This window comes from Protomyctophum bolini (genome assembly GCF_963924005.1).
Source record: "Protomyctophum bolini genome assembly, chromosome: 8".
Taxonomy (NCBI): Eukaryota; Metazoa; Chordata; class Actinopteri; order Myctophiformes; family Myctophidae; genus Protomyctophum; species Protomyctophum bolini.
Window position 1 is genome coordinate 41,180,654 of NC_137869.1, and position 12,502 is coordinate 41,193,155.

General features: G+C 42.8%; 2 protein-coding genes across 3 annotated transcripts; one reads left to right on the forward strand and one right to left on the reverse strand.

Moving 5' to 3' along the window:
* Nucleotides 1-1,178: 1,178 nt before the first annotated feature.
* pex11g (peroxisomal biogenesis factor 11 gamma) lies at nt 1,179-7,728 on the forward strand. 2 transcript variants are annotated; one of them, XR_013964488.1, is made up of 7 exons: nt 1,179-1,380; nt 1,727-1,898; nt 4,057-4,248; nt 4,571-4,749; nt 5,382-5,450; nt 6,255-7,472; nt 7,530-7,728. XR_013964488.1 is itself a non-coding variant. In XM_080770023.1 (6 exons), exons 2-6 carry the CDS (start codon nt 1,836-1,838, stop codon nt 6,481-6,483), a joined length of 732 nt encoding a protein of 243 aa, XP_080626149.1. In that variant the 5' UTR covers nt 1,179-1,380; nt 1,727-1,835; the 3' UTR covers nt 6,484-7,728. The 2 variants fall into 2 exon arrangements, 1 of the variants encoding a protein (XP_080626149.1); XM_080770023.1 differs by having other exon boundaries at nt 6,255-7,728.
* A 437-nt stretch (nt 7,729-8,165) lies between these two features.
* Nucleotides 8,166-12,035, reverse strand: rmc1 (regulator of MON1-CCZ1). The gene is made up of 2 exons (XM_080770022.1): nt 10,841-12,035; nt 8,166-10,053 (listed from the first exon to the last, which is right to left on the reverse strand). The coding sequence occupies exons 1-2, from the start codon at nt 11,915-11,917 to the stop codon at nt 9,154-9,156; spliced, it is 1,977 nt and encodes a 658-aa protein (XP_080626148.1). The 5' UTR covers nt 11,918-12,035; the 3' UTR covers nt 8,166-9,153.
* Nucleotides 12,036-12,502: the final 467 nt, after the last annotated feature.

The following is a 12,502-nucleotide window of genomic DNA, read 5'->3' on the forward strand; positions in this document are numbered from 1 at the left end:
AACGCTCAGGTCCTCAAGCCTGGCAAATGCCCCCAGCCTGCTGTTCAGCAGAACTTTGATGCCACCAGGGTGAATACGGAAATACTATATTACATAACATATATCTGGCCTTGGTTTTCGTGTTTGCTACTATCTGATATCTGCTAAGGAGCAACACAAACATTTCTTTACTAATTCAAATGTACGTGCATGAATACTGTAAAATAATTTTTGATTGATTGAACAGGCTACTTTATTAGCAGTTTGCAGAAAAAAGCACAGGAAAATACAGTTCAATACCAGGTCTGCTAAGAGGATTTAAACCCAAGAAAACGTATGGCTTGTTTCCATTGGCGTCCTTTTGTACTATTTAACCCATTTTGGGCGGGAACCCCTTTTGGTGTTTTAACTAAGCAATATGTTATACTTTAGCTATTGAAAAATAGCAGATCTCGTGGCGCGCTACGAGCTTGTAGGTCTGCTATTTTTTTTTAATCGTTAAAATGTGGCGCAAATCATTGAATATATATTTCAGAGCGAACATTTTTAACTAAAATATTTGCTTCTGGGGGTCCCTGGAACTACATATTTTCAGATGGGGGTCCGTGGCCGAATAGAGAGAATTCTGGGGGTCCTTGACATGAAAAAGGTTGAGCACCACTGACATAGAAACATAGGTTTTTCAGAAAAATGGGTTAAAGCTGCAATCTGTAGGTTACATGTACTACCTGGGACTTGAACCTCCGTATCCCGCATGTTTACCTCCACAAGTTTATCCAGGGGAGATAATCCTCACCCTAACCCTAACCTCCCACGGGGCAGCACACCTAAACCTAACCTTAACCCCTGTCTAACCATTGACTTGTCTAAACTATTAAAGTATGCACCCCTCTAGGGTGAAATGACGAGATGACCAGAACAGCTGGTAGTGGTAGTGACAAGCATTCTTATATTGCCAAAGCATTACATAATGGCATTACATAATCTAATGGCTCCTACACAGTGTATGAAACAAAATAATAAATTATACATAATCAGAACAAATAATGTAAACAAGACTCTCTCTCTCTCTCTCTCTCTCTCTCTCTCTCTCTCTCTCTCTCACTCTCCTCTCCTCTCCTGGCTCGCACAATCATCTTATCGGGGCTCGACTACTACTGTCTGAATTGGACTTCCTGTTTCAAAGTCCAGCTGTAGAAGAGAAGAATGGAGCAGTGTTTTGGTTTAACGCAAATGTTATGCTGTCACTGGCAATCATGAACTTGCTTTTAATGGATCTTTATCATGCTTTTATTTTATCGTTGGGAAACTGAGAACTGTGCGCGTTTCATGTTGATTTTCATGTAGATCTATATCTGCAGTAAATGTGGCTGTCCTCGTGCAGCATAGCTGTGACATAAGGTAAAGTTCACTTTCAAACATTACAGTAAAGGCGCTGTATGACGAATATAGCCTATATGATATTCATAACAATAAAACAAAGTAACAGACAGTGAAATGGGAAGTCAAAACAGGCAATAACAAAGACAGTAACACAACACAGAAAAACAATTTAAGTGCTTGTTTTATGGCTGCGTTTTAGAAGCTTTTTTAAAGGAACGTTTACCATTTAAATATCTTCTATAGCTGCTTACAGTAATATAGTATCATCTCAATTCTCTTCAGTTAGACCTCAGGACTTTTGGGGGAGGGTTATCCTTTAGTTTAGAGTCAGACCAAGTGTATGTCTGTTTGCATTTCTGTCTAGTATTCAATCAATCAACCGGGTGTACGACTGTGGAGGCTCCGTCACTTTGTTTTTGGAGGAGAGTGAGGGACAGTAGGACACATCTGTCCTGCAGACTGTACTGTGTGTCATGCAGGATTCATTGGAGGCTCTGGTCAGTGTGCTGGAATCATATAGAGGAAGAGATAAAATTGTGAGTATTCTTTATCATTCATGATGTCAAACAAGCCTAAGATTTAGACTCTCATAGATGTATTTTATGTTTTTGTATGTATTTTATGATCAAATACATCTACTAAGCCTAAGATTGAAATCTTAGGCTAAGTCAGCAACATCACACAATAGTATACAGTAGTAGCAGATCCACAAGCTCACATTACGTCGCCTTGTAGATTTGCTATTCTAGAGCACAATTAAAGGGTAAGACCACTTTTTTTGAGGTTTGGGTTGTGTAGTTACTTTGCCATGATGCTACTCCAAATGTGGACAAGAGATAAAAAAATACTGCTCCAGTGATTAGAAATTGACAATTCAAAATATGCTCCTCATTGACTTGCATTGTAGCTCAAATAGCTCTCAAAGGCACTCTTTTAGTACGTATACAAACACAAACAAAGTTGATTCAGACAATATAGAGCATCACCAAAACTCATGTAGTTTTATTTTTTCATAAAAATGTTAGATTCCTGTTGATTTTACTATTTGAAGATCTGGATCCGGATCCACGGATCCAGTCCGGGTTTTCTTCCCAATAAAATGGACAAATCAACAGGAAGATAACATTTTTATGAAAAAATAAAACTACATGAGTTTTGGTGATGCTCTATATTGTCTGAATCAACATTGTTTCTGTTTGTTTACGTACTAAAAGAGTGACTTTGAGAGCTGTTTTAGCTACAATGTAAGTCAATGAGGAGCATATTTTGAATTATCAATTTCTAATCACTGGAGCAGTTATTTCTTATTTCTTGTCCACATTTGGAGTTGCATCATGGCAAAGTAACTACACAACCCAAACCTCAAAAAAAGTGGTCTTACCCTTTAAGTGCAATATATAGGGTTGAAGTGGTTAATCAATTATGCTATATTTCTGATCGTGTTTATTGATTTGACTATGGGTACCGTTGGATAAATAAGAATGCTGCTTCTCAGACACTTTTATATCTTTTAGTAAGTACTGTGTACTAGTAACTTGAACGCATTATGATATTATAATGATCAGTAGGCTAAAATGATCTACTGTAAATACATCAAGACACTAATCAACTCAGGATTCAAGAGTGACATTGGTTCCACATGTTTTTTTTAGCACCAATTAACATACATACGGGTAACAACACAACATAACCCTGCAAGCTGTGTAAGGAACAAAGGCCAAGGACACTGGTCACTTGCAGGGACGGATTAACCCCAACGAGGGCCCCTGGGCTGGTAATTTTTGCAGGGCCCCTTGTGTTTTTCCGTGTTTTTATCATCTTTTTTACCTAAATTTAACTAAATCAATGGCCAATGAAGGGCCCCAAAGAGCCCTTTTCAGGGCGTCAAACCTAGTACAGAGCGGTCCAATTTCACTGAAGGGCCCATGAGAGCCCTGGGCCACGGCCCTACTGGCCCAATGGCTAATTTGTCCCTGGTCACTTGTTTAACAGCATCTGCTTGCTCACAATGTGTTTATGTGAGATGTTGATAACCTGGGTGTCCAAGCACCTTAAGCACTATAGGACAATGGACTAAATTGTTCTGTTGTTGTGTATACACATTTCCTTTATATATTGTTTTCCATTACCATTACTAATAGTGCTACAATGTCTGAAGAGGAGCTGACCATTGATTGATTGAAATATATTATTTACAGTTTGCAGAATTACAGTACATTTCAAGCACAAACTCAATACAAAGACTGTTAACTGTGAGTGGACGACCCAATTAAGCATTACACTTGTTTACAAGAGGGTCCACCTTGTTCAAATCATCAAAACATTTAGAGACGTACAAATAGACACTTCTATATAGTCAAAGAACGGAACAGAAATTCATCATAAAGGAGGTAAAATGGGAAAAGAAACATACCGGTATACAGTGAGGGTAAAAAGGGGTGGGGGGGGGATTCATATTTGCAAATAATGTGACATTCACTTGATGGTGAAGATTTATTTCCCCGTGGCACAAAAGGGTGAATGAATAACGACAAAAACAGATATCGGTATCGGTCTGCAATGGAATCTTCACGTCGTGCATCCCAAATAAAGACCATCTTTAACCTTCATGTGAGAGTTCATTATATACTGTATTTCAATAACATATTTCAATATTAAACCCATGTATTTGTCTCATTCTTCCTGCGGGTCTAGATAAGAACCGTGTGTTATGGGTCCCAGCTGGTCGGTGGGGTTCTGTCGCGGCGGACGGAGAAGAATTCGTCTCAGCTCGGTGGCAGCCTGCTGCTGCTGTCCGCTCAGCTCAGCCACTGCAGGACGGTGCTACGGCTCTTTGACGACTTCTCCATGTTGACCTACTCCCACAGCTATGGACTGGGTGCAGGGGTGAGTTCAACGAGGGTGATTTGGTTGGCGCGTAGTGTCATGCAGAAAATAAATTGCTGATTTTTTTCACTCCAAATGACTCGATCAGTGTTGTTCGGTAATTTAATACCTGATCTGGAGAAACCGATCTTTTATAGCATTTACGTGGTATAAAAGAAAAACCGGATATATAGTATAATATCGTTTTGCATCTTTGTGACACTGTTCTACATGCATAACACATAACGGGTCCTGTCTGCATGGCATCACATTTCCCCCTGTCTGGCCCATGACAAAAAATGCGTTTCAACAGTTAAAAATTTTAACTTTTTTTTGTTCTTAGGAGGAGGACTGCGCCGTGCGGTGGATCTCAGTGCTGAACAACGTGGCTGATCAGTTGTACTATCCCTGTGAACACATAGCCTGGGCCGCAGACGCAGAGCTCATCGGAACCAAGTCTGACAAGTGGTGGCTGCTCAGCACTGTGCTGTGGGGAACCTCCCTGCTGCTGGGGATCCTTAGGTAAGGCTCAGGTCAACTCCTCTTAAGCCCTGCGCTCACAACATTTCTAAAAGACCTCCTAAACATTTTGCTAAATGTTTCAAAAAATTGCAGATCTAGAAGGCTTGAGGTTGTAGTCGTTAAGTCTATAGCTGGAGCAACCGTGTAGTTGGTCTAGTTCAGGGGTGCCCAAAAGGTAGATCGTGATCTACCAGTAGATGCCCTTAAAGAATATTTCATTAAAAAAAGAAGAAAGAAAAATGGCATAGTTTTAAGATGTTGATATTGATTTTGCATTCATCTTTAGGGCCCCAAATCTCACCTTAGCATGAGTGTATTTAAAACAGAAACTCATATTTTGACAGCAGAAACTGTCATAATTTCACCCCCCTCCCTATCTAATTATTGGACAGTATTAGGATGTTGATTTTGTATTCATCTTTAGGTCCCCAAATCACACCTTAGAAAGCACTAGTGTCTATTTAAAACACAAAGTGTTTTTTGACTGGGGAGTAACGAGACTCGTTGGACCTCAACCACTGTTAACGTCTTAAAGGGAATCATTTTAACAGAAAACAAAAGAAAACAACCCCTGACCAAAAGGTTGGGAATGTGGCGCAAATGGTGATGAAAATGATTGTCCTTGTCTCCAGGTCAGTCAGGGTTGTCATGAAGCTGAGGAAGAGGCTGAAGAGATGTGAGACAGAAAGAGCTCACAGCAGGTATACTGCATGTCCTTTCATATCACTGACATTCTGTTTCTGTTAGGCATGTAACGATATATCGATATTAATCCCGACGATATGAAAAAAAAAAGAAAAAAAAGGGGGGGGGGGTAGTGTGTGGTGTGAAATGTGAGCTTTAGTCATATTCCATCATATTCAAGTGCTTTTGGAGAGAAATGATAGTCACTTTCAGTAGTAGAGCACTGTAGAGGGGAGCTGTGTGTGTCTGTGACTGTGCCCAGGTGATGATGGTCGTTGATGCTCATCAAGGAAGGCAATTATGTTTCTGCACTGTCAAAAGTAATGCTACTTCTTTTGCAATGTAGTTAAATAAAAAATAAAGATAAAATAAAAGATAAATTATATAAAATAAAATAAACTGTAATCCTTCTTTAAAATATATATTTAAATATATATAGTTAATTTTGAGGACTAAAGACTAAGTCGACTAAGGTTTTTGATATTTCGTCGACTAAGACTATCAAAAAATAATTTCAGAAGACTAAATGGGACTAAAGACTAAAGACTGTTATTCAAAAGACTAAGACTTAAGACTAAATCAAAATATGCTGAAAAAATTAACACTGATTGGTCACCCACAACTCTGGGGTGAGTGAAATGTAATTCAAACTTGCCATACAGATCTGCCCAGGGCATTTTCTCTTTTTTTGCTGTGACAGATTTGTCTGTTTTCCAGTCTAGTTGTATTGGTTATAAACATGTGAATGATGATGTAGTATTCAGGATGAACGAACTTTTAGACGCAACTGAAAAGACGTTGTAACTCTTGGTCTCCCACAGCGAGGCCAGTTCAGCGAGCCGCTCTCAGCTCCATGGACAGATGAGAAGGGAGGTCCTCAGCGTCGTCAGCAGCATGGCCGACCTCAGCAACGCCGTCCACTGGATGCCGCCCGGCTTCCTGTGGGCGGGACGCTTTCCCGTCTGGATGGTGGGCCTGATGGGCACCGTCTCGTCTCTGATTGGCTTGGTCCAGATGAACGACAGCAGCAGCAGCAGTAGCAGTGCATAGATGTGGCCTAGTAGCCGACTAGGGATGTTTTAGACTCTAGTCAGCTAAACACTCTATGCCAGTGTATTATTTGAAAATCACAACTATTTTCATTGCGACCTCAGACTTATAAACGGATCAGTTTAGTGTGTGCTGGCACAATCACCTCAATATACTGTATCAGAAACGTCTAATTAGATAGAGAGATTGTCTGGTGGGACATGAAACCAGAAGCCTTAAAATTATGAAATAGTTTGTATATAATGGTTTCATAAAGAGAATGTGAATATAGCAGGACTGGAGGATGTTAAAACCATTTCACAGGGATTAGTCTTTAGATCATGTCACAATAAAACATGCAGTGCATGTGTGTGTGTTGGCATGCAACAGTCCAGCATTCAATCGCTTATAAAACATGTATAATCAACCCCTATTTTAGGTGCTCAACATCACAGGGTCCAGGGACCCTCAAGGAGGGAGTTCCAAATGAACCCTTAAAGGAACCAAGTGCATCCATTTGGTTCCACTTGTACGATGCGAGTTATGGGGGGGTCATTGAACCACTGCTCTAAGCTTTCCAAAATGTCAATCAAATAAGTGGAAAACTTTGCAACTCAGGCTAATTTCAACTTGTAAACTTTTGTTATACACACACACTCTGGGCTTAAAGTTCTCAGTCCTGGGGACGGATTTCAGTCCTGAGGATTTCATAGTCCTGAGGATCTCATTTTAATGAAATCAGTGCAGATTTGCAAAAAAAAAGAAATCAGTTTTGGGATTATCTTTGGCTTTAAGCCCTGCACACTCCAGTCTGTGATTTAAATCTCTCATTATTCCTTAATAAGTAAATGTTTTATGGAGGAAATCAAATTAAATTATTTGGTTTTATCCATACAGTATTAATCGCGGTCGGGTTTTTTCTGCACTGAGCGAGAGAACCGGTCAAGACACCACACACAGGTATTTGGCTCTTCAAAATAAGGGTTGCAAGCGGAAAACCTTGGCAATGCGTGATAAATAGATTAATCAGTCCTGGTGACCATTTTAAATATCATTGTTCTTCACAGCAGTCGTAATCGAGCGGGAAATCTAGAACTCTTATTTATGTAAATACTCTTGGAGTCGGAGAAGTATTGAGAGATCTTTTTGTTGGAACTGGTGCTGCATAGACTGTCAAAAATAAAATATATTGTAGATTATTGTATTATAGATTATTTGTGAAACATCCCACAAAATGAACATGATTTTATTTTTTAAATAAAACTACTATAATTCAAATCTTGTGTTGTCTTTGCAGATCTTTCCTTTCAACATTTCATTGAAAGTGTCAGTGTGGAGTGACGCATGCGCACTTCATTGGCGTCCATTAGCGGTTACAGGACGACTCGCTTAAAGTGCTAGTGTAGCACTTGCAGTGGTAACCGGAACAGAGTGAGCACCCAATATTTCAACTATGTATGTATGTAATGTACGTATAACGCTGTCTCTTGGTGCCCAAGACAAATTTCTCCTCAGAGACAAAGGCTAATTAAATTGAACAAATGGTACACATAAGACATTGCTACAAAACCTCTGATAGTCATTTTGGACATACAGTAAACAAGAAGCTGAAGGGTACATTTAGGTCTGATATTTACCCTGCATGTTAATCATATGTACATTATGTGTATATTATTTCCAACCATTTATTCATTGTTTTTACAATTTAGGCATTTAGCAGACGCTCTTAATCCAGAGCTAATTTAATGTTGAGGTACCCACTAGACTGGACCTGTATGTCTGTATCCCTTGAAACCATGGTGACAACTAGTGGTTCTCAACCTTTTTTGGATCAGGGCCATCAGGGCGCACTTGACAATCTCAAGAATTCACAGCCCACCCAGCTGCACACGGCTGCTGAGTTAAGTGGTAAAATGGGTTGGCTGTGTGCATTTTCAGAGCATGTTTAATTTAATGATCAATCGATTGTGTTTTCCGGCTTGGATCAATGGAACCACTTTAGTATACCTCCTAATTAAGAAACATTCTTTCTAGACGAGGTTTCAAAGAATAGCGTGAAAGTGTTATTACCGGAAGTTATTTTTAACATTTCTTATGTCATTAAGAATATTGTTTTGACAATTTGGTGGCCCGCTTGCACCGGTTGAGAACCAATGGCCCCTAGACCAACTTCTGTTCACATACCAGGTGAACTTTGGTGAAGAGGATGCCATCATCTACCTGCTAAATGAATACGGCCTATACCACCGTGACCCTGGGGGCAACATGGTTGGGTTTTCTTTTTGAAATGTCAAATGTAGATTTTATTGTAAAACATCACCTAAAATGAAAAGCATTATTGCATTATTATTACGGCTAAATCTTGGTTGGTCTTGGCAGATTTTATTTCAAATAAGTTTTAAACATGCATCATCGTATACAAGTCCATGTGTGCACTGAAGCAGGAGGTCTCTCCACTATTCAAATCATAACCCCATACATTTTCAAGCAGTTACGTTTGTAGCAAATGCTAGATATGGAGTTAAGGATCCAGGACATCCAGGGAATGGTCATAAAATATTAGTATATTAATCTCCGTCATTAAAATAGACGGAATACATAAAATATGCAGGCCACATTGCAGAAATTGCCTTTTCTGTCTGTATCCAACATCGTTAATTTATTTAGTATCTTATTTAGTAACTGTGTGTGTCAGACTGTAGCAGGTTTCATCAGAGCTTGCTCTCCAAACAGCTGCTTGAAATGAACCACATGCTCCTCACAATGTTCCCCGGGGTTAAAGGAGGGGTTCCCTCTCAGCCTGTGGTTCCGCTGTTGGAAGGACCTGAACACCGTGTAGAACAACATGTCGTCTGTGGTCTGCCGCGCCGCGTCCAGGAACTTCCTCGCCGACACGTTGTCGTGGCTGCCGACGCTCCGGATGAAGCGCAGCGCTCCCAGCACCTGCTGCTTGGACAACAGGACCTCGACGATCTCGTCGTTGGCCGTGGACAAGCGCTTCAGCATGTCCAGTGACAGCTGGTGAGCGGGCGGGTAGGTGCTCTCCAGGGACAACAGTAGACAGGCCAGAGGTTTGGAGTCACTCAGCACGTGGTACTGCAGGAACTGGTGCAGCATGTAGAACAGGTTGTGTTGAACTAGGGTCTTTATCACCAGCTCGTACAGGTAATGCTGAACGGTGATCTGGAACTGGTTGAGAGATCGGATGTACTCCATCAACACGGCGATGATGAACTTGTGGCACACGTCCTTCCCCTCGGTGAAAGACGACAGGACGTGCGTGTACATGTCCGACTGGTCGATGACGGCCTGCGTTCGGACCGGGCGCTTCTGATTGGCCGCGCTGCCCCGACTTGAGCCCGCCTCCATCGCCACGGAGTACGTGTGCTCGGCCTCCAGGTACTCCTTGTAGACCTGGTTGAGCTTGTCGAACACCGTGGCTACCACCGGTAGACTGCTGCTGTCTGACGACCTGTCCAACACCTGGGAGCAGACGGACAGGATGACCATCTTACAGTCTCGTCTGCGCAGCAGGAAGTCCATCAACTTGCCTTTGTCCTGCAGGAGGCCTACCGTAGGAGCCAACTTCACCTGGAGATAGGGAAGAGATATGAAAATTACACGTCACGATTATTGTATCGCAATAATCAAAACATGCTTAAAACTTACAATGCCACTTTTGTTAAACACTTGAACCCCCAACATCCCTATTCTGGGGATTCAGAAGGAAAATAACTGGATGCAACTGGGACGTATCCTCAGTGATGTATCCCAAGGTCATCATTGGGATACATGCCACCAACATGTCGCGTCACAACACATTATGAGCTTGTAGATCTGCTGTTTTCGGCGAATAGATTTGTGTAGCGTGAAATACAGGTTAGTTTTTTATCAAGTAGAGGATTTAAGTGGCACTGGATTTGCAGCTCCGTCATCCTAGTGTATGACGGAGCACAATTTTCCGAAATCAAAATCTCTGCGTCTGTGTGGTTATTGTGATTGATTCTTTTTTATCGATAATGATTATCGTCCCGAAGATTTGGGGCAGCGGTGGCCTAAGGGTTAGAGGAGCGCCCTTGTTGCCGAAACGTTGCCGGTTCGATTCTCCGGACGGGCAGGAAGAATCTGGGTGGGGAAGTGATTGTCATCACTCACCCAACACCGCTGAAGTGCCCTTGAGCAAGGCACTGAACCCCCAACTGCTCCCCCTGGAGCTGCTTAGTGGCCAACGGTATAAGACTGTGGTTGTACTGGTCAGCTCCCAGGTTTTAATGTGTGTGTGTGTGTGTGTGTGTGTGTGTGTGTGTGTCTGTGGGCGTTGCTGAAAATGAGCACCTGTGCACAGCTACTTCCCTGGGTAAAAACAAAACATCCCTACCTGAAGATACCACAGGTAACCTTCACTGGCGCTGATGATGATGTCAGGCTGGAACACGCTCCAGGACGAGGAGTACAGCTCACACGGTGCCGGAGGCGGCACCGCGACCGCCGCCGGGCCCGTCGCCACGCACATGGCGTACGGCTGTATGGAGCCGGCGGGGAGGACGGGCTGGTGCGTGTTGACGGCCGAGTCGGGATCCCTCAGCCGGATGTCAAATATGAGCGAGGTCTGTGAACTCTGGTGGTGGACCACCACCAGGTTGTCGACGACGTTCAGCGCAAACTTCCCCGTCGTGTTCAGCGTCAGCACGTGGCTCTTCTTGCACGTTCCCTCCCGGGGCAGGTGGTACAGGACCACCTCGGCGCTGGGGCTGTTGGCCGACCTGCAGTGGTGCTTCAGGTACATCACGTACAGCTGTCCGTAGATGGTCGACATGGCGATGTCTCTCTCGGACAGGCTCAGCTTGGCGGGCTTGGGCACGATGGGAAGTTCAATCTCGAACTTTGACATCTTGGACATGGCGCCGTTCTTGAAGGCGAAGGGCTGCAGCACGTTTCCCTGGACGGTGGAGGACAGCAGGATGACGGAGGTGTCGGGACAGTACTGGTACCAGTTCACGTTGATGCTCTGGCTCTTCAGCAGCTTGGCGCTGCGCTTGTCCGGGTACACCTGGTAGAACTCGATGCCCTGGTCCGTGACGAAGACGATCTCGTTCCAGCTGGTCCAGCAGAAGCCCAGCACGCTGGCGTTCTTCGTCTTGCACTCCTGAGAGAACTCGATGTGAGGATGATCTGGGACGAAGTTGATGAAGTCCACAGACTTGGCTGTCCTCTGCACGGCCAGGATCTTGTTTCCTATGGAGAACTTGATGCATTTCACCTCTCCTTTGTCGTCCATCCTGAAGGCCACGGAGCTCTTGTCATCGGGACCCTTCACCACCACGCCCGTGGCCCCTCCCGAGCGCACTGCAAACACTTGTTTGTTGGCTTCATCGAAGAACACATTGTTGACACCGGAGGCGTTCTCAAACTGCACCGGATTCTCGCACAACGATAAATAATGTTCCCCACTCATCCTGCCCTCATTGACTACTGATTAATGATGATTAGTTATGAATGTGTTTTCAAACCGTTTGTTTTGATAAAAACAACAACAAACTCCAGCTCCGTGTCTTGAACTGTCTTATCTTCCGCGGCCGCTTCCTGAATGACAGACACGTCACATGCCATGGTCACATGACTGTCACACTGTTCCTCCACAGTGTTGCCAGATTTTGCCAGAGAAATAAGCAACCAGGTCTTCGAAAACCCTCCCAATTAAGTGACTTGATTGATAACACATACAACTTACAGTATTATATACGATAGAGTCGGTATACTACTTGAAAATCTCAGGGGAAAAGGGGAAAATGTAACACAAATCTATAAATCTGGCCTTGGGTAGCTCTGGTCCATAGCTCATATCAAGGCCTGGGAAGTTGGATAGGCAAATTAATTGATTGAAGTATTTATTATTAACAATTTGCAGAATGGGTACATTTCACATGAAAGCACAACTCAATACAAAGACTGTTACTGTGGAGTGGACGACACAATGAGTATATAAATCCATTTTGGGGTCTTTGACCTTGACATGAAAATGTGGTTTAACTGGTTTAAA

Coding starts and splice junctions, on each gene's coding strand:
- pex11g (XM_080770023.1), top strand. CDS start 1,836: ATGCAGGATTCATTGGAGGCTCTGGTCAGTGTGCTGGAATCATATAGA. Junction 4,249..4,570: donor GCTATGGACTGGGTGCAGGG/GTGAGTTCAACG, acceptor TTTTGTTCTTAG/GAGGAGGACTGCGCCGTGCG. Junction 5,451..6,254: donor ACAGAAAGAGCTCACAGCAG/GTATACTGCATG, acceptor GGTCTCCCACAG/CGAGGCCAGTTCAGCGAGCC.
- rmc1 (XM_080770022.1), bottom strand. CDS start 11,917: ATGAGTGGGGAACATTATTTATCGTTGTGCGAGAATCCGGTGCAGTTT. Junction 10,054..10,840: donor GTTACCTGTGGTATCTTCAG/GTAGGGATGTTT, acceptor CCCTATCTCCAG/GTGAAGTTGGCTCCTACGGT.